Source organism: Mirounga angustirostris, unplaced genomic scaffold (assembly GCF_029215605.1).
Source record: "Mirounga angustirostris isolate CCGP_5_RB_7025 unplaced genomic scaffold, mMirAng1.0.hap1 SCAF_6, whole genome shotgun sequence".
Taxonomy (NCBI): domain Eukaryota; kingdom Metazoa; phylum Chordata; class Mammalia; order Carnivora; family Phocidae; genus Mirounga; species Mirounga angustirostris.
In genome coordinates this window covers 77,182,032-77,207,831 of record NW_026991714.1, presented here as the reverse complement: position 1 = coordinate 77,207,831, position 25,800 = coordinate 77,182,032, and the positions used below count along the sequence as shown (strand labels likewise).

The following is a 25,800-nucleotide window of genomic DNA, read 5'->3' as shown; positions in this document are numbered from 1 at the left end:
CAAGGAGCCTGATGCAGGACTCAATCCCAAGACCCTGAGATCATGACCTGAGCCAAAAGCAGACACTTAACCTACTGAGCCACCCACACACCCCTCCAGAGAGCCAATTTAACCAGCATACCTCTAGACATTTTGCTTTTGATTTTGAACAAAATTACGAAAAGATCAAGATGTTTGTTCAAAAATATCTTTCTGATTCTCTTGTGAATGCAAGGTAGCTACTAAGGTTGTTCATTCTGTTTATATTCTTTGGTAAAATTTAAAATAGTATTGTTAATTATTAGACAAAGGATTTCTTTTTTTTTTATGTTATGTTAATCACCATACATTACATCATTAGTTTTTGAGGTAGTGTTCCATGGTTCATTGTTTGTGCATAACACCCAGTGCTCCATGCAGAACGTGCCCTCTTTAATACCCATCACCAGGCTAACCCATCCCCCCACCCCCCTCCCCTCTAGAACCCTCAGTTTGTTTTTCAGAGTCCATCTAGATAAAGAATTTCTTTACAAGAAATAGAGCAATAGGATGTGATGGTATCTGGATTATACTTCTAGAGGAGAGAGAGAATATCAAAATAATATTTCTCAAGTCCTTTGTCAGTGAGACAGAAAAGAAATAAACACATTTAAAGATGATTGAATTTTGCAAAGCAAGACTGAGTCATTAATATCTTCAGACATGGACTAAGCCACACTACATGTGGTAACAAATAAACAGTCTAAGAAAGAATGATTTGCTATCCTTGAACAGAATAAGGGTTTAATGAAAATCCAATCCAGGAGTATTTATTGAACTATGTACAGAGCCTTAAGGTACATGTTTTGTGAGGGAAGTAGTAGGGTGTGGATATAGATTCTGAAGCCTTTAAGTGTCTCTTAAAGTATTTAAGACAGATTTGCATTGAATGAAGTTAGCAGGTGACTCTGGGGGATTGAATAAACAAGCGAACTTCACGCACCAGTATATCTTCAATCTGGTTTGCAAAATTACACTCTCACTCACGTAATTTATAACTGTCATCTTTGAAACTGTGTGAACATTGAACATTTTTCTAAAGAAATAAATCCAGATTTGTGGATGAGTCTGGGTACTTGTCAAGATCAAAGGAGAGAACACATGACAGTTTGTGTCATTATGCTCATGACTTTCTAAAGCTTTCTTCCCAGTTTTTAATTTTTGAAGGGAGAAAAGGGGCCGGATATTGGTAGCCTCAGGCAGTAAACTCTCATATGAACTTGGACTTGGCACTAGGTACTGAAACACAGACGTGCTCCATGCAGGGCATAATGTACTTGCTGGAAAAGTCACTAAATATCTTACCAGATTATTTCCTCTGAGACTCAACTATAAAACTTGGCCCTTTTTAATGATGCTTAAAATATATTTCGTCCATACTGTTCTTTTTCCATCTCTCTCTCTCTTTCTTTCCTAAAACAGCTCAGCTTCCTGAGGTAGCGTGATGTCTCTATGGCAATAAGGTGAAAATGTCTAGCTTATTTTGTTGTAGTTACACCAATCCAGACATTCAAGACCTCTGTCTCTGTCCCAATCCGTCATTTTACTTGACTGTTCCAAAAATATGGCTTCTAGGAAAAAAGTTAACATTGTAAAGGGGTCTACCTGAATGACATAAAGAGTCCTAGTTAACTTCTGGCTGTCAGGTAAAACCTGCTCTTCAGGATGGCAGAATATATAACACATGAAACCTATGTTCACCCAATGAGTATTTTAACTAGCTAAAAAAAATTTAAATGTCCGTTTTAGTGTCAAATACAGGAACTCTGAAAGAATGGGTATTATATCTCTGCCCTCCCTTCCCCACCCCCTTCTACTGATATGGGAGGTTTCTAATTTCTGGAAATCCTGAAAAATCCTAAGACTCATTGGTATCGGATCTTCACAGCCTGATCCCACACTTTCCCTGGGAGAAGCTGGTCTCCTCCTGCTTCATCAGATGTATGATCTCATTGTACATACGGTGAGGAGCATCCAAGCCCCAGATGAAATCCACATGTGCCCACTCAGGAATGTTCTTATGGTAGATGAGATTGGTCACCTCAGAGAGCAGTGTCTTCACGTCCTCTGGATTTGAAAGCCAGTCCTGACCCCCAGTCCACACTGCGGTGGGGACCATCATATCTCCGACTTTGTACCTTATGGGAGTTGGCTAGAAAAAAGGAATCGTTTTTAACTGTCGGTAACATATGGATTTCCAAACTCACGATTTATATTTCAAGTCAACAGAGTCAAAATATGTCATGTGTTGCGAAGAAAGGTGCACGGGCACCGCAGCCAAACAGGACCCCATCCAGAGTTGTCTGTTCAGCCCCTACTTGAAGGTATAGTCGGTTAGCTTCAGTTTCTTCATCTAGGAAATGGGGATGACGCTTGTAAAAACTTACAAGGTTAAGTGACAAACCATGTAAGTGGCTTTCCACCTTAAGCATGAATTTTCAATTATTTTCTCCTTATTTATAAATATTTAACACATATGTTGCCTTTGGAAGATAATGTTCCTGTCCTTTTAAAGGCTGATTTCACAAATTTCATGAGGCCAGAGGGAGAGAGATTCTCGAGAGAAAGGCAAGAGATTGGAGTCCCCTGAGAAGGTAGCTGGGTCTTCACAGAGACTTTCTGGGAGAACAGAAAGGCCTTGAGGCAGTCCAAGCTCAAAACCTGGGGAAGTCAGAGGCCCCAGAACTCGGGTCATTTGAGCGGGGGGGGGGGGGGGGGGAGGGGAGGGGTAATGATTAGACCCCTGCTCCAGTCCCCCATCACCTGAAGAAAGTCATCTAGGATTCCGAACTGACGATCTCCCTTATTCATGCAATGCTTCTAGATCAGACTGGCTGGCTGAGCCCTGAGGTTAATCAAGCACCCAGAACTTTCCACAGCAATGTTGAGCCCCGATTCTTCTCAGAAAATCCACCATGGAGCCAAGGCTTCAACCCAGGAGTCTTGGTTGATTCTGTGGCTTTCTAAGAATTTAGAGTTCTAGCCTGAGACTGTGATTTACAATAACGAGTATATATTTGGTCTTCTGGCACAGACCTCCTCTTTACCCTTGGAATTTACTCAATGACCAGAGCCAATAAAGTGTCTTTTGTTAAGTTAAAGAGGTGACTTTTGGACTTGACTTAAGGATGGGGGCTGGTTGAAATAAGTCAATCAGAGAAAGACATGTATCATATGACCTCACTGATATGAGGAATTCTTAATCTCAGGAAACAAACTGAGGGTTGCTGGAGTGGGGGAGTGGGTGGGAGGGATGGGTGGCTGGGTGATAGACACTGGGGAGGGTATGTGCTATGGTGAGCACTGTGAATTGTGCAAGACTGTTGAATCACAGATCTGTACCTCTGAAACAAATAATGAAATATATGTTAAGAAAAAAAAAAAGAAGAAGATAGCAGGAGGGGAAGAATGAAGGGGTGGAAATCGGAGGGGGGACGAACCATGAGAGACGATGGACTCTGAAAAACAAACTGAGGGTTCTAGAGGGGAGGGGGGTGGGAGGATGGGTTAGCCTGGTGATGGGTATTAAAGAGGGCACATTCTGCATGGAGCACTGGGTGTTATATGCAAACAATGAACCATGGAACACTACATCAAAAACTAATGATGTAATGTATGGTGATTAACATAACAATAAAAAATTAAAAAAAGAAAGATGGGGGCTGGTCGCCAGTGGAGCCAAGCCTGTGATTAGAGGGTTGGAACTTTCAGCGCTGCCCCCCACCTCCAGGGAGGGGAGGGGGCTGGAGATTGAGTTCAATTGCCGATGGCCAACAATTGAATCAATAATGCCTATGTGATGAAGCCTCCATAAAAACCCTAAACAAGGTTGGGGAGCTTCCAGGCTGCTGAACAAGTGGAGATTTGGGGAAAGAGGCCAGCTAGGAGAGAGCTGGAAACTCCTTGACCTTCACCCATACACTTTCCTCTGCATCTCTTCCTTCTGGCTGTTCCTGAGTTACAGTCTTTTGTAATAATGGATGATCTAGTAAGTAAAATGTCTCTCTGAGCTCTGTGAGCCAATCTGGCAAATTAATAGAACCCAAGGAGAGGGCTGTTCGAATCTTTGAGTATAGCCCCTGGGTCCAGAAGCATAGGAAAAACCTGGGCTTGAGATTGGCATATGAACTAGAGGGCAGTCTTAGCGAACCGAACCCTTACTCTGATGCTATCTACAGATAGTGTCAGAATTGAGTTAGATCATAGGACACCCAGCTGGGGTCTGGAGACCTGCCTGTTGGTGGTGGGGAATCTCCCTGTGCCCATACACACATAGGAAGTTGGTGATCAGAGTTACCTTTCATGGTCTAACTTAGATAGGAAAGGTTGGAATATTCTACGGCGCCAGTCATGTATTTTTCTCATTTTACAGGTGAACTGAATTCAGGTCTAACTCTAAGGAGCTGTGATTCTAGAATGCCTTTTTTGCCTGCGTGTTTTCTTTTTCTTTCCTGGGGCCTCCGTTGCCTGAGCTGCTTTCTCTAGAATTTAAAACATTAATGCTGATAAATTAAAACCATCTCGGAGCCGGAATGCTTTCTCCAAAGACATGTATTAGGAAACATTGAAGAAGGACCTAATAAAAAGTAGTTGATGCCCGTGACTTAGAGTTTGCTGGTCAGGGCACTCCCCAGTCTGTCTGATTTCCTAGGCTTTTATATCTAGACTGATGTACGGGAGTGGATGTTACGTATGATCCAAGACTCTCAGGGGTTGCCCTCTGTCCATTGGGCTCCCTCTGGCTTTATGTTTGTATGGTCAGCATTTGTTTGTATTCATACACAAGCTAACCAATAATCTTCAGTGGGGATGTTATGCTCAGAAGAGTATAGCACCCACTTCTGACTCTCCACAGCTGTTCATTTTATTCTAGGGCATTGGCTGTGCATTTTCCTAGATAATGTAATACCTTTTCACATTTTTCCCTTGCAAATGACAGATGCATTAAAAGTGTGACCAGCAGAACTCTTAAGGATTATCTAGTCTAATAATAATAATAATTATTATTATTTTAAATAGGCTCCACACCCAGCTTGGAGCCCAATGCTGGGCTTGCACTCATGACCCTGAGATCAAGACCTGAGCTGAGATCAAGAGTCGGACGCTTAACCGACTGAGCCACCCAGGCACCCCGGTCCAATAATTTTTAAAGATAAAGACATTGGGGTCTGCAGAATGAAAGCAGCCTATCCATGACCCCACAGGTGGTAGGATGGAGGCAGGACTCCCAAGCAACCCTCACTTGCCACTGAAGGCCCTTTTATGTGCTATGAAGCAAACTCGTTCCTGCCATCTTCATCCCTGGTTTTGTTTTTTATTTTTATCTTTTGACCCTAAGAGGATCCTTCTAGTGACCACCAGAGTCTACACTTTTCCCTTCACCATATCTACCCCAACTTGCTCCTTAGAAGCCCAAGTGCCTTGTTCATGGCGGCCGACTCATCAGGAAAGTTCTCCTACTCTGTTATGAAAGCAGGAAGCCTCTTGGCGAAGCTGTGAACTTCTCTCTCTTCAAATGGAGTCAAGCCCGAACTCAGATTTGATCCCCGCCTCTACAAAAAACTGTCATTATAACTTCCCTCCCATTTATTTCAAAAGGATGTGTTTGATTTTCTTACCTGATTGCCTTTCTCCAGATTTTTGGTCTCGTTCCCCCAGTCAAATGCCCGGAATTCCCCGGAACTCAGTGCCTAAAAGGAAACAAATTGACATGGCCTTCAAATGCATCCCTGGATAAGGGTGGGATGAGCAGGTGCTACCAAGTCTGCAGTCGTAAGCCAATTGGAGGGCAAAAGCTGAGGAGGCTCTTCCACTCGGTGTTAGGATAATCTTCGAGAGAGCATAAGGGCGAGTAAGGCCCCTTCGGGGAGGAAAATGCACTGGAGACGCACTTGCCACCTTGTCCTACAACTCCAGGAAGTGCATCCCTGATGTAGTCTGTGTGTAGGTGGCTGTCTCCGCAGGCTGCCACGGGAGAGCGCCCCCTAGCGCCGTGCCGTGTGGTGATTCAGGGAGAAGGTGACCAAAATTTCATCCAATTCAGAATTCTTTCCTTTTGATTGTAAAGTCTCGCTCCCCGTACACACGCACACACACTCACACACACGCAAATAGAGCCATGACCTTAGAGGAACAATTTAGGCTCTAAATCGTTAGAGAAACAGATAGGACCAATATTTATGATTTTTAAAGTTCACCCTCAGTATGCTTAAAACTTTCTGCTTGAATTAGGAGCCCTCCATTTTTTTTTTTTTCAACGAGGCTGTGGTTGTAGTAGTTGAGAATCTAAGGTTAACTACGCTCTAGCTCTCTGTCTTTATCTCCATCCTTCTTTCCAGAGCAAATCAACCACTCTTCAGTATCATCTATAATGAGCAATATTAGGCACAGTGCTTCTTTATAGGTGAAGCAATAATTAGCACCCACACTGTCCTGGAGTGAGTTCCAGATGATCCGAGATCTGCCCCACTGCCCCCAGAGACAGTTCCTGTGACTGGTGATCAGGACCCTCCCTTCTGTGATTGCGGGTGAAATCTGCAGCCCAAGGACTCCTGTGAATTAGGTCCTGCCTTCTTCGCATTTTTATTACCACTCGACCATTGTGCTGAAGAAGCCGAAAAGGAGAATGGAAACGTGATCTCCAGCTTCACGTGAAGTCACACTCTTAAGGTCCACTAAAGATTTCTTGGGCCAACCCTCCCCCCCACCATCTCCTGAAAAGATTCAGTGTTCTGGATCAAATTCACGGTCAAAACAGCATTGCCAAGATCATTGCCCATTTTGGAATAAATGTGAATTAACACCTGGGCTGTCAAAAGGACATCCTTTGACTGCTCCAGAGAAAATACACAGAGACCCTTGGCAAAGACAACAGAGTTAGCATTCCTACCTGGCTCCAGTGTAGGATATTTTGCACAGACGTTCCGGCCAGAGTGTGAGCGACATACACATTTGCTCGGCTCTGTAACAAAACACGAGTGGTTTGTGGGGCATGGAAAACTCACAAAACATGCATCTTGTCAAGACCACGTCTCCAGGGTGTCAGATTGAGAAATAGGAATATCATCAAGTTATCAGCAATTATTCACGAATCAGTAATATACACACACGCAATAAATAAAAAATGCCACCAGGTGTATCCCCGGGCACCTGTATTTTTTCATCTGAGAAGAGCTTCTCTTTAGACATCTGACTTCTTCTTTTAAAAAACTTTACCAGAATAATTAAGGATGAGGGCTCTAGAATTGGGTCTGTATTCAAATCCTACCTCTGCCATTCAATTTTTAGGTCGATTTGGGAGTTATTGAATGCCTTAAATCTCAGGACACTAGTCTGTAAAAGGAGGCTATTGATCATACCTGTCTTATAGGATTGTTACAGGGAATCACTTAGCCTGGTACATAATAAGTGCGTATCAAATGGTAGCGATTAATCATATTGTTAAGAAAAAAGGAAAAAAATCTTCAGAAGTGAAAGATATATTCCTCCAGCTTCTAGAGGTGCTGCTGGCAGACAGCACCCCACTATCAGGCTTCCTTGGGAGGCCACCCCAGGTGCAGACAGCTGCCCTGCCCAGCGTCTCCCCTGGCGACATCTGTAGCAAGTGACAGGTTGAGCTGTGAGTATAAAGACCTACCCTCTCACTGTAACTTAGGACAGCTTAGAAGGGTCTCCCCATCTTCACATCAATTGAGATTCCCACAGAGACTGCATAACAGCTTGATGTTTTCAATCTACTAAATCCTGCTTCCTTCCCTTCCCTGGTGTCATCCTAAGGGTATAACCCCAAATCATTGTGCATACTCTTCTCCGCCTCCAAATCTATGACATCAATGTCTAGCGATGCCCTTATGTCAACCTTGACTCAGCCTGTGTTGAAGTGTTTTCTGCATGTTAGTATGGCTTGAAGAAAATGGAATAAGTCTCCCCTGGCATTAGCTCACTCTCAGGAGGTGAGACTCACTCCTCGCTTTGCTTTGGAAAACTAAGAATTGACTAGGCTCCCACTTACCATGTTCATATTGTTTGTATTAAATCCTCCCATAAGAAACAAGAAGTTGCTACAAATCTGATCAATAATCATCTGACCACACAGGTAAATAGCAAACTGTCTGAAGAATCTGGTCTGGTACAGAAATTCTTTTCTGCCAAACAGTCCCTGTAAAAATATGACATGGAATCGTAGTCATTACATCAGAGTCGAAAAGAAGTGAGTCTAATTTAAAAGCATACAGATCTTCCAAAACTTATAATGGAGCCCATCATAAGTTGAAAATATTGTAAATCAAAACCTGGGAGCTCTGGCTGCTGCCCAGCATCACGAGAGAGGTTTGTCTCAAATATCACTAGGTCAGGAAAAGATCAACATTTAAAATTCAAAGTATGGTTTCTACTGATTGCATATCGCTTGTGTACCATCATAAAGTCAAAAGATCATGAGGTCGAGCTATTGTATGTCGGGGCTGTCTGTATGTCTTAGCAAATTGGGTTGGAGGACAAAGGAGGACTACGCAGACAAAGAATTATCTGAGGAGTCACATACCTTGATCATCATATCCGGCAGCAACAGAAATTTGGCACCAGGGCTTTTTGTATGTTTAATAGTGGCTATGGGTGCTAAAGCAAAATACATTTTGATTTTCTGAGCCAGTTCTGGCATGGTGGAAAAAGCAACAAAGCCTACAAGAGAAGAGATATGTCAGTGTGGATATTGCCTATCCCAGAACCCATAGATGCTGACTGTACTTTTATCAAGTTATTTCAGTAACTATGTGTAATTGGGTCTTAACTGTCCTGGGAAAGTATAAGCTCCTTGAAGGGGAAAACACCAGTAGCCAACACCTGGCATATCTTTTCCAGCTAGTAGGTTCTCACTGCATTATTGAATTAAACTATCGAGTCCAATAGTATGGACTTTGAGAAAATATATATACAGAGAAGTAACTATGTGCCAGACACTTTTCAGGGCACTTTTTTTGTTCTTATCTCATTGAATTCTCAGACTCTTATGAGGTGTTTTTAACAAATCTCTACTTTACAGTGAACAGAACTGAGAATTAGAGAAATCGTCTGTTGATCAGTAACAAGCAGGTTCTGTAATAAAATGGGTGTTGGGATAGCAGGGTTTCTGCTGGTCTCATTGATTCCTACCTTTTCTGGAACCCAAACTGTAACATGATCTCCAAAAACCAGTTGTTTACGGAACTGGATCCTAACTCTTACTTTTGTCATAGATCAGGTCTGGGGTCCTGGCTAAATCAGTCTGTGCCCCAGTTTCTAAGCCTATGAAAGTCTCTGAATTATCACCAGGTAGGGACCATTCCTGTGGAGCCTTGGCGAGAAAAAAGGCTATCATTTAAAGCCAGGGCGTGGTCACTGTATTTGAAATACTCTACATCTCTGCACTCCCTAGCTTGGCTGATATCTGCAGCTTGAGTGGGAGGGGAGCGGGGCAGAAGAAGACTAGTATCATGTGACTCCCTCCCCCCAACCCACCCCGGTTCCTGGGGGTGAGTGAGTATTCATGAAGAATGCATCCTTCTCAACTTTTCCCTCCACATGATTAAGCTTGCTAGCCCCATGCAAAGGCAGGCCCAAGAGTGACTTGTTCCTCTTGCTCTCCCAGGTGTACCATCAGTAGGATTGGGTGGGAACTCCATTAAACTCTATTCCAACTGGATTGTGACCCTATTAGAACTCCTCTCAAATGTCAAGTTTGAGAACTCTCACTAACTTCTCCCAGCGATACTTTCTCTTTATGCAAAGTTAGTACAGGTTCTCCATCTAAAGAGCTCCATGGTTGACAGCTAGAAGAATCCCATGCTTTTTTGCCCCCTTTTGCTTCTCGAAATGGCATTTGGCTTCATCATCAGCACCTTTATCTTAATGTCAAGCTGGACAATTTGAGTGTAGAGCAAAGAAACTCTCAGAGGCCTCTAGCCATTAGAGCAAGAGCGGGGGATTAACACCTCAGCTTGCTTTCTGTCAAGTGTGTGGTGAGACGTGGCATCCCCAGAGCCATTTAATGTTGTTGGAAAATCCAGAGAGGAAAATGCGAAAGTCAGACTCTTTTCATTCGCCAGAAAGCACCAATAAAAATAAGCCCACTGAACTCCTGCCCTGAGTTCCAGGGGGGGTGTGCTCACCTGTCTCTTTAGCATCCCATACCCTGGCCTTCCCCTATGGGTTTGGCTCAGGGTGAAGGTAAAGAGTGCTCTCAGCCTTCCCAGGGAGAACCTTCTCCCCATGACATACACTGCGCCCTTCCTTGTCCTGGTCTAAGCCAAGCACTTTTCCTACTGCCTTTGGTCTGAGAGAGAGCCAGAGGACACAGCCTCCACTCCCGTTCTCCCCATTGATGACCTGTATCCTACAGGGGCCGTGAGTTAAGGTTTCTCATAAATTCACCAAAAGCAAAAGGACAACAGCACGAAATTCCAGACATTGGCCTTAGAAGGGAAGGAACAAGACTTGAATGAAATCCGCCAGCCGTCCTGTCTGTAATGTGACCACCATGCTTACTGTTTATGTTTATTTATTTGAGTGCACACTCTGTGCCAGAAACTTCTCTTAGACTTGTGTCTTAGACGAAACCCCTGCCTTCACAGAGCTGATCCACATTGTCCCTGAATAGTTTGAACACCTCTAACTCCCCTACGAGGGAGTTACTATCTTCATTTTGTAGACGAGGAAACTGAGAACACAGGGGTTGCACAATTCACTCAAAGACATTCACCTAGGAGGTGGTAGAGCCAGATGTGATCTAATCCCACATCTGTCTGCCTCCAGAGCCCTTGCTCCTTCTGCTACTTTCGTCCCTGACTTCCATAGCCCTCAGAGTCACCGAAGAGGTCAGGGCCAGAGCTGAGAGAAGGTCGGGTGCCAGACCCCAGGCACCGCTGTGCGCCATATGCCCACATCCCTGACTGTACAAACCTGCTCCCATCGAACCTACCCATGGTGGTGCCCTGTGAATAGCCGACATAATAGATCTTTTCCTGGCCGGTTTTCTGCAAAATAAAGTTTATGACTGCAGGAAGGTCAAACTTAGCCATCTCATCATAACTATAAGGGGGGGAAAGACAAAGTTACATGAAAAATTAGAATCAGAAACAATGAAAGCAGCCCCTGGGGTTTACAAACAAGCACCCGAGTCATCAGCCCCACCAGCTTGTGACCGTGCCCCTCGAGACTCTCAGGATGGACTTGTTTCCCACCCGTGACACATGGGAGCCTCTGGGCTCACAGACTATTTGCACTATTTGTACCCTGCTGTTTCTCCAGATAGTACCACAGAGCGATAATCATCTTTAAGGAATATTTACTGAGCACATGATCTACCGCCTAGTGAAGGTGTCCTGCTATACAGTTAGCAAAGCAACACCTGGCTGAACAAATTCATTTGTACAGAAAGGATTAAAAATGCTGCAGGGGCCCTTCTCCGATGACATGGATGAAGAGCAGGTTGAATGCCAATAGGTAATTTACATAAAAACCTTAAAAATCTTTTGTAAGACCCTGAGATATGTATTAGCCAAATTGATGGTCCCTAAGGCTTAATAGTTTCCCCGATACCTCTAATGTTGTCTGATCTCATCTCTTTCTGGTGGTGCCAGTTCTTGTCATTACTCAGGGGGGAGTTAGTCCCAGGGTACGCATCTGCAAGGACGTGGACCTACACCTTCTCTCAACCACCTGACACCAACCACCATCTCACCCTATTAGCCAGACCCATTCTTCTATTAGGGAAACCCAGTCCCTCCCTCTACTTCCCCCAAATTAAAACAATTGGGTCTATCTTGGTAGGATGTTGATGACCCAACCAAAGTAAATCATCCAAATGCTAGGAGCCATATTCTTTACTGGGTTCTCCCAAAGACATCTGTGTCTGCCTCCACTCAGTATACCTAAAAGCCCAGAACTCATCTTGGTCTATGGAGAGGGTCTTGTGTTTCCGAGACCAGGTGTTCCCCCTGCTATTCCCCAGCCACACGTCAAAACCAGCATCTGCCAGAATGAAGCCCAGGCTGCTGTTGGGCAGGTTGAAGATCCAGTGGCTGGCGTCCCCATTCAGGCCATGCTGCAGTAACACCACTGGCCTCGGACCTACGTGCAAGAGAATTTCAGCCATGAGACATGTTCTCCACCTTCCTTGTTACCCTCTAGTGTGCAAGCACTTTCAAGTTCAACAGACCCGCGTTCAAATTTTGATTTAGCTGCTTGTTAGATCAGTTATATTAGTTGGCCACTTAACCTGTCTGTGTCTTGATTTCCTCATCAGAAAAACAGGATTTTTGTTACAACTAAATAAAATAGTGCACAGGGAACAGATGTGACAACTCCTGGCATAGAGAAAGAATCAGTAGAGTTTGGCTTCCATTGTTGTCTTCCTGTAGTTCTTACTCTCACTCAGTGTGTCTGGGCACCACTGAGAATATTGGAAGTGCCCAGGACATAGTATAGTCTAATTATTAAGGTAATTATATGATTATAAATATAATTAAATATTACATAATTATAAATGTATATATAATGCATATATATATATTTATACCATAATGTATAATGGTTTAATGATTACGGGCCCTTCATGTCAAAAAGATTCACAAGCCAGCTTGAAGGAGCTCCCACTGACCAAATATGGGAAAATCTGAGACTCAAAATAAATAATGATAGCTATAAATCGTATCCCAGTGAATAAATTAAGAATGAGTGAGTCTAGGGGCGCCTGGGTGGCTCAGTTGGTTAAGCATCTGACTCTTGATTGCGGCTCAGGTCGTGATCTCAGGTCAGGGTCTCAGGGACCCATGATCGCTCGTGACCCTGAGATCATGACCGGAGATGAAATCAAGAGTCAGACACTTAACCAACTGAGCCATCCAGGTGCCCCACATTGTACACTTCAAATATATGCTATTTTATTTGCCAATTATATATCCATAAAGCTGAGATGAAAAGAATTTTTTTAAATAAAGTGAATATCACCAATATTGGAATAAGCCATTATCACGTGCTTCATGATATGACATGCTGAGGACACAACTTCACTTCTGCCATATTCGGACCAAAATGTATAACCTGAATCATATCATGAAGAAACATTGGACAAACCAAACTGAAGAGCGTTCTATAAAATAACTGCCCAAAAACTCTTTAAAAATGTAGAGGTCAAAAGAGACAAAACTTGAGAAATTGTTTCAGTTCATAAAGGAGACAAAAAGTCATGAAGAGTAAATGTGGCATATGACCGTGGATGAGACTACTGACCAGGAAGAAAAGCAAACACAAAGGACTGGTATCACTGAAAACATTTGAATATGGGATGTGCAGTAGATACTAATATCAATCAATGTTAATTTCTACTCTTGCTGAATGTATTGTGATGATAGAAGAGAACATCCTTCTTTATAGAGAAGGGGATCAGGATACAACCCAACCTACTGGGTCCTTGAAGAGGCCAACAGGAGCTGCAGGAACAACACTGGCCACTAGAGGGGAGTATTCTGCACCAACTGGACCAAAAGGGCAGATGGATGGATACCTTGAACTCCCAAACTCTGGGGCAGTAAGTGAACAGTGTAAGTAAACAGGATGTGAGAATAGAAACTCCATCCATGAATAGGGGTGCAGGTGACCTGTGAGCTCGGGCACCACCACAGTCATTCGATTGCTTGGGAGAGCTGTGCCTTGCTTACCTCCTAGGATTTGTGGGGCTCACTGAAAAGTTCTCTCTGCATCTCCAGGCTCTCTGTTTATTTGTATAAAATTCATTCATTCGTTCATTCGTTCATTCCACACATATTTATTGGCACCTAGAATGTGCGTGGAGTTTTTTTAGGCACTGGCTGTATAGCCTGCAACCAAATCAAGTCCCAGCTCCCAGTGAGTTTACATTCTGGTTGGGGGAGACAGATAATAAACCAGCAAATTATCTATCCTGCCAGGTGGTAAGTGCTGTAGGGAATGTAGCAGGATAAGGGGCCGGACTCTACTAGGTGGCAAGGGGCTACTTCAAACGCACTGAGGTTGGAGCATGCTGGACATACAGAAGGCACAGCTATGCCGCTGATATAAAAAAAAAAAGCTGGTTTTCAAAAAGCTGCACATGTGTAAACTGGAATAAAACAGAGCCCTGAAGCTCGTTTATGCCAAAGATGATAGCGTTTGCCCGGCAGTCTCTGGTCCTAGTTGAGAATATGGGCTAGAGTGGCAGACAGGTCTTGATTTGACTGCGGGTTTTACAATATTCTAGCAAGTGCTAGCAGAGACCTTCTGGACAAGTTACTTAACCTCTGTGAGTGGCAGTTTCTTCAGATTATTGTGGAAGTTAAGAGAAACTAATGCAAATAAAGCACAAGCCATCAGAGCTGGCTTTTAGAAAGAACATAGTATGAAATTGTGTTATCTGTACTCATGACAAATACTGTAGTTGCTGCTATAAATGTAGAGCTAGAGTATTCAAAGGAATACAGAACACTTTCATTGGTAATGAATGTGAATATTTTTTTAAAAACCAGCAATAGCTGAAAATCCCATATACAAAAAATGGGACTATATGAATTGAAGAAATGTATCAGAAAATTAAAAATGTACATCTATTGCCTGATGCTTAAAAAACTTCAGTGAAAAGCTGAGCAACATCTCAAATACTTAAAGTGCTATTTGGATGGGGAATACAGAGTACGCAGGGGTGGGCACCGGGTGCCATGTTGGAGTTTGCATTCTTCATGAGTAGGGGTTGATATGGTCTGTTCGAGAGACCATCAGTGGATATTCTAGAATATCTATATAAGAGGGGTTTGGGGAATGGGTTAAGTGCTAGAAAGGGTCAAGAAATGGACCTTTCTTGAAGGTCTTTTTTTGTTTTAAAGCAAACGTTACATTTCTTTGAAATCATTCAGGATATTTGGGATAAATGGGGTGGTGTTGATGGGGAGGACGGGGGAGTGAAGCTATCTTTGGCTCAAACAATGGGCCCCAGTCTATAACAAGAACCCAGACTCCCCTGTACACACACAAACCACAAGGAAATCATTACTATAGAGAAGGCTGCCATGTTGGGGCGGCATGGGGGTGAACCATACCTGTCTTCTTACGTTGCGCTGGGCCTTGAGGAATTCTGTTAACTGAAAGGATGTACCCATCTTCTGTCACAACTTCATACTCCTCACAAGGGTAGCCTTGATGTTGGATGATTTCGCTCTAAGGAAAAGGTAGTGTCTTTTGAGTTCAGTTCTGTATGGCTATAGTCTCAGTGATCCAAAAATAACAAGTAGCTTCCTTGACTCTGGAAGATATATAAAGGGGTCCCATCTCTTCCCTCGTTACTCATGTTATCTTAGAAAAACTAGCCAGCCCTCTCTAGCACTCACTTTCTTTGCCTTTAATGTAGAGACTGGACTAGAACAATGGTTCTCAAAGTGTGGGCCCTTGACCAAAAGGCTCAGCATCACTTGGGCCCTTGCTAGAGATACAAATGATCAGTTTCCACCCAAACTGATTGAATTGGGAACTCTGAGGATGGGGCCCAGCAATTTGTGTTTTAATAAGCTCCTTTGGAAATTCTGATTCACTGTAATGTTTAAAAACCACTAGACCAGAAGACTGATTCCAAAGCCTGTGTGCATGCCAAAATTATCTGGGGGCACTTAAACCTACAGATTCCCGGGCTCACTTCAGGTTAGGGACCAGGTAATTATAATGCACCCATTGAGGCATTCTTCCTAGGACAGCTTATGAGAACCTTTAGACCACGCGTTCCCCACAGTTCTTTTCATCTCTGAGAATCATAGATTCAAGAGCGGTAGCTCTTAACATTTTTAGGTCAGGGATCCCTCAGGGAATTTGAGGAGAACTATAAAAATGAATATGCACATGGACACACAGACACATTTTTTCTATTTACTCTCAGGGGTTCCTGATTCCTGGTTGCCTATATATGGATTCCTGTTTAAGGACCTCTACTCTACCCAGTCATTACATGTGGAAACTCTTTGTAAAATATGAAGCTTCAGAAATCTCTTCAGTAACCTCCCTATTCCCACCCACCCTCATCACCCCGAGGAAGGAATCATTTCTCGCAGCTTTAACAGGACCAAGAGAGGAGAAAGCCAGGGGTGAAATGCCTAGTGTAGTGCAAGGGAAAAGGGGCATAGTAGTTAAGAGAAAGGCCCTGAGGTCTCCCTGCTTGAGTTTTAATCCTGGTTCTAACACAAACTAGTTATGTGATCTTGGCAAAATAGTTAACCTGTCCCTGTTCCTCAACTTACTCATCTGCAAGTCAGGTATAGCAATAGTCTTTACTCCATGGGGTTCTGGCAAGGAATGTGAAGAGACAGTGCACATAGATAATACTCACTAGGTTACCTGGAATGTAGTAGGCATTCAATGAGCATCAGTGACTACTAGAATTAAAAATCACCCTCCTCTTCTCAAGTAACTCCTATTTATTTGCAGACTTCAGCTTAAGAAATCTTTTTCCAGAAAAACTTTCCTGAATTCCCTGGATTACGTCCCCCTCATCTACATTTTCTTCCTCGATTTCACTGCTCTTGTAATTAGTAACTGGGGGTCTATTTTCCCTGTTGGATCCTAAGTTCCATGAACTGGGGTCTTCTGGCATTCGTAGATCTCTCTGGAATCTCACTGACTAGCGCAGTATCACAGGCCTGTTAGGTGCTCAGTTAACACTAGCTAGAAAGAAACAAGCAAGAAGCCAGTTGTCTCCCAAAATACAGGATAGATTATATCCATAGAAATCCATCTACAGAATCAAACCCATTCAGGCTCTGAACCACTCGTATTCTATTTCATCGAATGTATCCCAGTAATTATATGGATTTCCTATTTTACTTTGCTTCTCCAGGCATAAACACTCAATGGCAGAGTCTGATTTAATGGGTTTTGGTATTAGGGCTCCTGAAGACCCAACAGCGCCCAGTGCTGGGCACACCCAGTAGGTGAGGTTCGGGGAGACCGGCTCTGCCTATAGCTGAAGACATTGCCTCCATGCAATAACTCAGAGGAATGTGTGTGGGATCTTCCCAGGGCCAGTGAGCTGGCGGGAGCCTCTCCTCACCTGGGAGGGTTGATTGCACGTTGGTTACAATTATGAGCTTTGTGTCCAGGCAGGCCCGGCTCTAAATTGCGGCTCTGCTACCTGCCAGTGGCGTAGCCTAACTTAAGTTGCTTATAGCCCCTTATTCTCAGGTCCTTGATTTGAAAAATGGGGATGATACCATCCACTGACCGGGCCGTACCTTGACAGCTTTTGATCACCGTGTCTGCCAAGGGGTAAGTATAACTATATGGTGGGCATTCCTAAACTCAACCCAGAACTTGAAAGTAAGCCCAGCACACTGGGATACCTAAAAAGATGTCACATCGTTCATGAGCCTTACGTACATGAGGCCCTCTAGATTTTACCAAGGCCAGTCGACTGAGGTCCCAGTCCAAAAGAGGGTATGGAGGACAGATGCTACTAGAAGCCGGCGTCCTGACAGTAGGAAGGGAGGACTGAGCAAGTAGAAAAGGAATAAAAATCACAGATAAAGTGGAATTGCCAAGGACCTGGGTGTGGCTCAAGATGCCACGATGATTTCTCTGCTCGTAGAACGAACCCAAGAATCCAAGAAAGATTACCTTGCGCTTGGGGCAAAGGGATTAAGTCATTCACCTGAGTTTACTGAATTTGTTCAAGGAGGATGAAGGTTGACACATACCCAGGTTAGCATTCTTCCCAGTACAACATGCTTAATTATAACTATGCTCTGCTAGCAAAAATCACCACCACATAGAAATATAATATATAATGCAGATAATACACAGATGCACAAGTTAGCATGTGAACGACTTCATTTCCCCCCAAACACAGAAAAATCCCAACTTACAATATTCATGAAAGCTTCTGGATCCACGGCTTTAGTTGGCATACATCCTGAATTCACATTTCTTTGGAACAAATACGCCACCAGAATCAGAAGCCACATCTCCGTTCTGTGTGAGACAATCCACACTCTTGACAAGATTTTTGGCAAGATCCAACATCAGCATTTATTTTTTTTTTCTGGCAGTATCACCACTAATCCTAATGTCAGAAGGATCTACAGCTTTAAAAGCTGTTTCCTATATGTTCCGTCCAGGATTCCTCCCCTAAATTCAGAAACAAATTCAACAATCTTGGTTGACAGGAAGAAAAGAGCTTGAAGCAGAATGGAAACGTGGTGCAGGTTGTCTCAGTGCCACCAGGCCCCTCCCAGTCCTCCCAGAACTCACAGTCACCAACCCTCAACTCCTGGCTGTGTAGAACTTTCTTTGATGCCACTTGGAGTTATGTGCCTATGATACAGCCCATAAAACCCCTGTTCTTCATCTTCAGGAAATAGGAACCACAGGGAAGATCTTTTTTCTTTTTTTCCTAGTTTTGGTCTTTCTTTGGAGGGTGGAAAGATACCGAGTCTGCAGCAAATATTTTAAGTTTCTATAGCCACATTCCAAGGCTTCAGTGATCAGTCCTTTTTGTTTTTTTGTTTTTTTTAAGATTGTACTGATTTATTTGAGGACGGGGAGACAAAAAGTAGGAGAGCACACAGAGGGAGAGGGAGAAGCAGGATCCCCCCTGAGCAGAGAGCTCAATGCAGGGTTCGATCCCAGGACCCCGGGATCATGACCTGAGCCCAAGGCAGGTGCTTCACCCACTGAGCCACCCAAGTGCCCCCCCCCACCCCGATCAGTCCTTTTATTGCAGATCAGTGTACTGATAAGTAGTTTTCTTTAACATGTCAAGAAATGATAGGACATTTTCTCTTTTTAGCGATGGGTGAGATCATTGATTGGAAGAAAACAAATCTTCCGCATTTAGGCCATTTCTATGTCCCTCAACTAAACAGACACATGCAAAAAGTTTTATTTTGGGTTATAATCACCAGCTAATGCCAAGAGATTAATGAGACAAATACCTGGCAATTAAATCATCTGCAATAACTAAAGTGAGTTGCCGCCTAGTTATTTTCACAAACGAAATGTCCCAATTGGCTCAACTGTGTGCCAATGTGAGCACTTCCTTACCCTACTATTGTTTAAGCAGGCCAGAAGGATAGACTTCTTGTCATTTTAAGTAAAGAATGTGTTAGAATTTAAGACAAAAAAAGCATTCTTTGAAGTATTATATTTCTTTGCTTTTACATCAGCTCTTCAGAACTGAGCTATCAGCAACCACACTAACTTAGAGACGTCTGGAATGTGGTTGGTGAAGGAACCGAAGCTGGAACAGGACAGGTGAGTCTGTGAGAAGGTACTGCCCACGGTCTCAGCCTCACCTCTGCTAAGCTGCAGAGGTGTAATGAGGAAAGCCTGAAGCTCTTAATCTGGACTGATCTCAACATTCCCACCACATTGATCTGCTGCTTGCTAAGGAGGGGCCCTCTGACCTAGTTCAGAAGAGCAGGGACGTCTGTCTAACACTGCAGAGAGCCCCATGTCCTTAGTACCGGCTGAGCTCACTCTGACGGTCTGCGAAGTGAGACTTTCAAAAGGAACCTTGGCTCCCACCACTGACATTTTAGGAGTTTTAAAAGTCAGATAGCTAGAAAAAACCAGGAAATCACATTCGGTTCTTTCGTTTTTAGAAATGTGAAGACGTGCCCAGTATTACCTGGGTAGATTGTGGCAACGCCAATCCTAAAAATTCAGGTGTTTTAATTCGTTGGTTAGTATTATTACCGCATGGAAAAAAATGTAACATTTCAGTGTCCTCTTCCCCATTCGAGGACAAAACCACGTAAACCATCAGAAGAAATGACATCAATCTCTGGGAATTGTCTCTTTAAAATGTCTCTCCTGGATTTGAGATTCACAATTATTCTCAGTGATTTCATTATAAATCTGGGAAACATAATCTACTCACATTTGCTCTAATACATTCAGGTAAGATCAACTCCCACATTGGATTAATAAACTTGTGAATATTGTACAGATTTATTAATAAAAGAATCGATGCCAATTAAACTGATCAGTTCAGAAAGAATCCCATGTTTTGGGTGGTTTGGTTTTCAGCCTTTATGAGCTGTGCCCTCCTTGGGTGCAAGCATAATGCAGAGAAAATACAGTTCAATTGGCTACCAAATTCTTGGGTGATTTTATGAGCTCACAACTGTCATTTTGGAAGCCAGAAAGTGACATTCTAAGTCCAGCTCAAGGAGCTACATTTGAACAAACTGACATAAATTCAGTTCTTCCACACTCCAGAATTTTGACCACCTTAGCAACTCTCAAGCCATGGGAAGCATCAGAAACATTATAAACAGAGATGGGGGTTCAGATGTGCCAATGAACGTGACGTCCAACTTGGAAGTGTTTCTCTCCAGAGATTTATCTGTAGAGGTTTCTATCACGGAACTCTGTCATCTCTTAAAATGGCTTTTTGTCATGTCCATACCTAAAGACGGAGGATCTGAAAGACCCTGATATCTTGAAACCAAGAAAATGGGTCTCCCCCTGATGTACATTATGTATAAATCAATTCAATATCAAAATTACATAAAAGCAACAGGTCTAATAGGACAGAAGTTAAAGAAAAGCTTTCTAGGAACAAAGTGAATAATCAACATGTAGCCTTACTCAAAGTTGTACTGTGTGTAAAAACTACACAAAAGGAAACTGTTAAAACAAACAAAACACTTCTCTCTCTCGCTATCTCTCTGTCTCTCAAATAAGTAAATAAAATCTTAAAAAAAAAACCCAAAAAAACCAAAAAACAAAAATAGGACAAAAACCCCCAAACAGAAAACAAACAGTAAAAAAAAAAAAAAAAGAAAAGAAAACAAACAGTAACACAAAAGTAAGAAAAAAAAAGCAAAACGAAAAAGCCCCTCAAGCTGGGACAGAAGTCCTCTTTTCTGTTTGAGTTGTGAGTGAAAGGGCTCTCGACTTGGTATTATACTATCCTAACGCTGAACTGAGTTGTATTAAAACGGTTCCTTCAGGTTGTGTAAGCTGAAGCCCAGAGTCCAGTGGGGCCTGAGCCCCGGAATCTAACCAAAGTCCCAGTCAGTGCTCTGGGCAGACTCCCTCTGCCATCAAATGACTGGAACTTCTGGGCTGACTCAGACTTGGGCCTGACCCCTTCCTTTCTCACCAAGAGGTATCTTGAAGGACACCCCAGGCCTCCAGGCAAATGGCCTTTTGGTTTACCCTTCCAGCTTGTCAGACGTGCCTGAAAATATAGGACTCTCATTTTGAGACCAATCAATACCTCTCAGCTCTATCAATCAACACAAGATGCTTCTTCTTCTTCTTTTTTTAAAAGATAATAGAAATTGTTTTATGTTAAAATAAAGGTATTAAATTCTAAAATAAAGTGTAGTTAAATTTTAAAATGTAGGGTTTGGAGAAAATATTTAAAACATGATTATGGGGCACCTGAATGGCTCAGTCAGTTGGACATCTGCCTTCGGCTCAGGTCATGATCTCAGGGTCCTGGGATCGAGCCCCATGTCAGGCTCCCTGCTCAGCCAGGAGCCTGCTTCTCCCTCTGCCCCTCCCCCCAGCTCATGTGCTCACTCTGTCTCAAATAAATAAATAAAATCTTAAAAAAAAAAACATGATTGCAAAATAAGACAACAGAATGTACTTAGGTGTATGTTAGGCGTAAGGAAAACTACAGGGTTTTAAAATAACAATTGCACGATACCACGGTAGCTGGGTTGAAAGAAGCTGTAGCCTAAAACGGGTTCATTTCTTTTTTTTTTTTAAATTAATTTATTTATTTGAGAGAGAGAGAGAGTGGGTAGCGAAGCAGAGGGGGAGAGAATCTCAAGCAGACTCTCCACTGATCTTGGAGCTCTAGGCGGGTCTCGATCTCACGACCCTGAGATCATGACCTGAGCCGAAATAGAGTGGGATACTCAACCAACTGAGCCACCCAGGTACCTCAATGTGGGTTAACTTCTAAAACCAAATAGTCATACCCTAAAAAAATTTTCCCTCACCTTTTTTTTTTCTTTTTTATAATTCAAAGCAGGATCCCATTTTTAACTTTCAGAACATACGAACATTTACCTTGAACATTCACTGACGTGTTAGGTTTTCCCTTTGACAGGTAATTACTTGTAAGCAGATTTTGTCTGTTCTGCCAGCACCATCCCTTCTGCTTGGATGAACACATTCTAAAGCTATGTTTTATATATGGCAACACAGAGGATATGCAATGATAGACACTCTAACAATATCAACAGAAGAACCCAAGAAGAAGAGCGGCTGGGATTATAAAAGTCATTTCGCTGGGGTGCCTGGGGGGCTCAGTCGTTAAGCGTCTGCCTTCGGCTCAAGGTCATGATCCCGGGGTCCTGGGATCAAGCCCCGCATCGGGCTTCCTGCTCCTCGGGAAGCCTGCTTCTCCGTCTCCCACTCCCCCTGCTTGTGTTCCCTCTCTCTCTGTGTCTCTCTCTCTGTCAAATAAATAATGAAAATCAATGATGCCGCTATCCCTCAGCTTTTGTCTGTCTGAAGGACGACTTTGCTGAGAAAGTATTCTTGGTTGGCAGCATCTTTTCTAAGCGCTTTGAATATCTCATCCCACTCTCTCTTGGGCCGCAAAGTCCCTGCTAAGACCTCCGCTGATGACATTGTGGGGGTTCCTTTATATCAGAATTGTTTTCCTCTTGCTGTTTTTAAAATTCTCTTTTTTCTCTAATTTTAGACAGTTTTATGACAATGTATCTTGGGGAAGATCCTGACTTGAAATTTTGGAGTGACCTCTGAGCTTCGTGAACCTGGATATCCATCTCTCTCCCTGGCTTTGGGAAATTCTCCACCAGTATTTCTTTAAATAAGCATTCTGCTCCTTCCCTTCTCCTTCCCGGACTCCAGTGGCACAGGTGCTGTTTCTATCAGTCCCATAAGCTTTCTTCATTCCTTTTTATTCTTTTTTGTTGATGTGGTTGTTTTAGCTTTTGCTCTTCTGATTGGATAATTTCACTTGATCTGTTTGCAAGCTCACTGCTTCGTTCTTTTATTTGTTTAAGTCTTTGTTCAAATTCTCTTCTGAATTCTTCAGTTCAGCCATTGTATTCTTTAGTCCCCAAATTTCTTTTTTTTTTTTTAAAGATTTTATTTATTTATTTGAGACACAGAGAATGAGAGACAGAGAGCATGAGAGGGAGGAGGGTCAGAGGGAGAAGCAGACTCCCCGCCGAGCAGGGAGCCCGATGCGGGACTCGATCCTGGGACTCCAGGATCATGACCTGAGCCGAAGGCAGTCGCTTAACCAACTGAGCCACCCAGGCGCCCCTAGTCCCCAAATTTCTGTTGTTGTTTTTTTTTTTTATATATATTTTCTATGTCTTTGCTGAACTTTCCATTGTGTTCTTGTATGGTTTTCCTGATACCATTAAATTGTTACCTGTGTTCTCTTTTAGCCCTCTGAGTATCTTTAGAAGAATTATTTTGAACTCTTTGTCAGACAATTCTTGGATCTCTATTTCTTTGGGGCCAGTTCTGGAGGTGTGCCTTATGCCTTTGCAAGAGCCATGTTTCCCTCATTCTTCATGATCACTGTAGCCTTGTACAGGTGTCTGTTCATTTGAAGGTGCAGTCACCTTGTTCAGACTTTATGAGCCGATTTTGGTGATGGAAACCTTTTGTCCGTGGGCAGGAGCATGCTGCAGCATGCTGTGATGTTATGTCTAATGGCGCAGGGTGCTAAGTGTGCGGATAGGTGCCAGTAGAAGCTCCAGCAGGGAGTGATGTCTTTTTGGCTCAGGCTGCTGAGGTCCATCTCATCGACAACTGTGTGGTCCTTGGTGAGGGCTGTGGGGGTGTGTGGTGGAGGCAAGGGCTGTTGGGGTCCTCAGTGGGTCCAGTGGCTAGGGATCAGGTAGGCAGCAGTGGTGGCTGGAGCTGGTGTTACGCACGTACTTGGCTGTAGGCGCCAGTTGCAGGGGCCAACTGCAGACACACACATAGTGGTGGGGGTAGGTGGGTGCTGTGGGCTCACTGGCAGCTGTGGGGGCCTTGGCCTTCAGCGTGTGCCCCCATGACTGCAGTCTCCCCTTGGCCATGCGCATGGCGGTGGAGGTCAGTGACCTGCGTCATGCTGGTGGTGTGCAAATACACAGCTGAGGGACTAGCCCTGAGTGTGTGCCTGGCAGTAAGGGTCAGCCATGGGAGTCTAATCTGGTGTCTTGCACTCATGCAGCTGCAGTATCTGAGATGCAGATGCAGCAGAGGCGGGGGGTGGGGATGGCGGAGGGGAGCAGGGACTCAGGAGGCTTGTATCAGGGGATGTAAATACCTATGGAGCAAACCTGGTGAAATCTGCAGGGGTCTGTGGTGGGCTCTGCTGGCCACTGGTTTATTTGTTTGTTTGTTTCTTTTAAATTTTTATTTATTTGGGGGGAGGGAGAGAGCAGGAGCAGGGGGAGGGCAGAGGGAGAGGGAGAAGCAGGCTCCCTGCTGAGCAGGGAGCCCAACACGGGGCTCTATCCCGGAACCCTGGGACCGTGACCTGAGCCCAAGGCAGACGCTTCACCAACTGAGCCCCCAGGTGCCCCTGGCCACTGGTCTCTCGAGTGGGAAAAGTTGCTGGGTTGGTCTGCAGAGCAGGTCCCTGGGAACTGTGGTGGCCCCTGCTATGTGGCTGTTATTGGTGGCCCCTGTTTTTTTCTTCGTTCCTAGCTGTCTCTAAATATCCCAGCTTTGCCAAATGGGTGGGGTGAAACCCAAGCAGGCCTTTGATGTGGTGCCCTGAAAGGCTGGGGAAGCTCCCCACTTACCTCCTTCTTCCTTTCTCAGCAAGGAGCATTCTCTCAGCTGGGGAGCTCCCTCCTGACCCGGGGCAACGCTGGCTCAGGGGCTGGAGTGATGCAGGCAAAATGAGGCTGTCTTCCTTTATCCTTGGGTGTGGTTATTCTCAGGTTATTTGTTACACTGCATTGCTGAGTTTCCTTAGGTGGACTCCAGAACTCTCCTGAAGCTGGTTTTATTTGTGGGTAGTTATCTAATGGCTGATCTTTGTGGGTGGGGTTGGAGGCTGGCATGTCCTACATTTACTGTATGTGTGACTCTCTGCAACTTTCTTACCCTTGCTGAGCCTCAGTGTCATCCCTTGTAACTTTTTTTTTTTTTAAGAGAGAGAGCACAAGGGGAGGGGCTGAGGGATAGAGAGACTCTCAAGCAGATTCCATGCCCCGCGCGGAGCCCGACTTGGGGATCGATCTCAGGACCCGGATATCATGACCTGAGCCGAAATCAAGAGTGAGACACTCAACTATCTGTGCCACCCAGGCGTCCCCCGCCTTGTAACACATGAACAGGAACGGCACCTTCTTCCCAGCCTGCCGTGTGGGTGAGGTGGGTATGAAGAGGGAGCACCGAGCACGCCTCAGCAAGTTTGCTTCGTGCGGGTCATGGAAGCTGTGATGCTGGCTGGCTGCTCCTCACCGTGGCCTCCTGCCGGCTGACTTGATGTTTAGAAGATAAACCAGTTTCTCCATCAAGCAGAGAAACTAGGAGTCATCCAGTGTGGAGAGCTGTGGTCATATCCCTTGCAGACTGGTCCACGTCTGACTCCCGAGCCTGTCCCTTCCTGGCCCAGTGATCTTTGTCGAGCCCCTTCGCCTCTCAGTGCCTCAAAAGAACTGTGACACCACCACGATAAATGGGAAAATGCATACAGATGGGGTAAGCACATGTGGGTGCTTAAGGCATAGTACTTTCTTTCCCTGTTTTTTTTTTTTTTTTTTTTTTCCTTCTTGAAGGATCCCATGATATAGATGCAAGCTTGGT

The 25,800-nt window shown here is 44.0% G+C and overlaps 1 protein-coding gene across 1 annotated transcript; it reads right to left on the bottom strand.

Annotated features, from left to right (window-relative positions):
* Positions 1 to 1,900: 1,900 nt before the first annotated feature.
* On the bottom strand, positions 1,901 to 18,047 carry LIPM (lipase family member M). The gene is made up of 9 exons (XM_045876198.1): positions 17,907 to 18,047; positions 15,102 to 15,219; positions 11,925 to 12,123; positions 10,973 to 11,082; positions 8,561 to 8,697; positions 8,030 to 8,176; positions 6,908 to 6,979; positions 5,637 to 5,708; positions 1,901 to 2,170 (listed from the first exon to the last, which is right to left on the bottom strand). Exons 1-9 carry the CDS (start codon positions 18,003 to 18,005, stop codon positions 1,901 to 1,903), a joined length of 1,224 nt encoding a protein of 407 aa, XP_045732154.1. The 5' UTR covers positions 18,006 to 18,047.
* Positions 18,048 to 25,800: the final 7,753 nt, after the last annotated feature.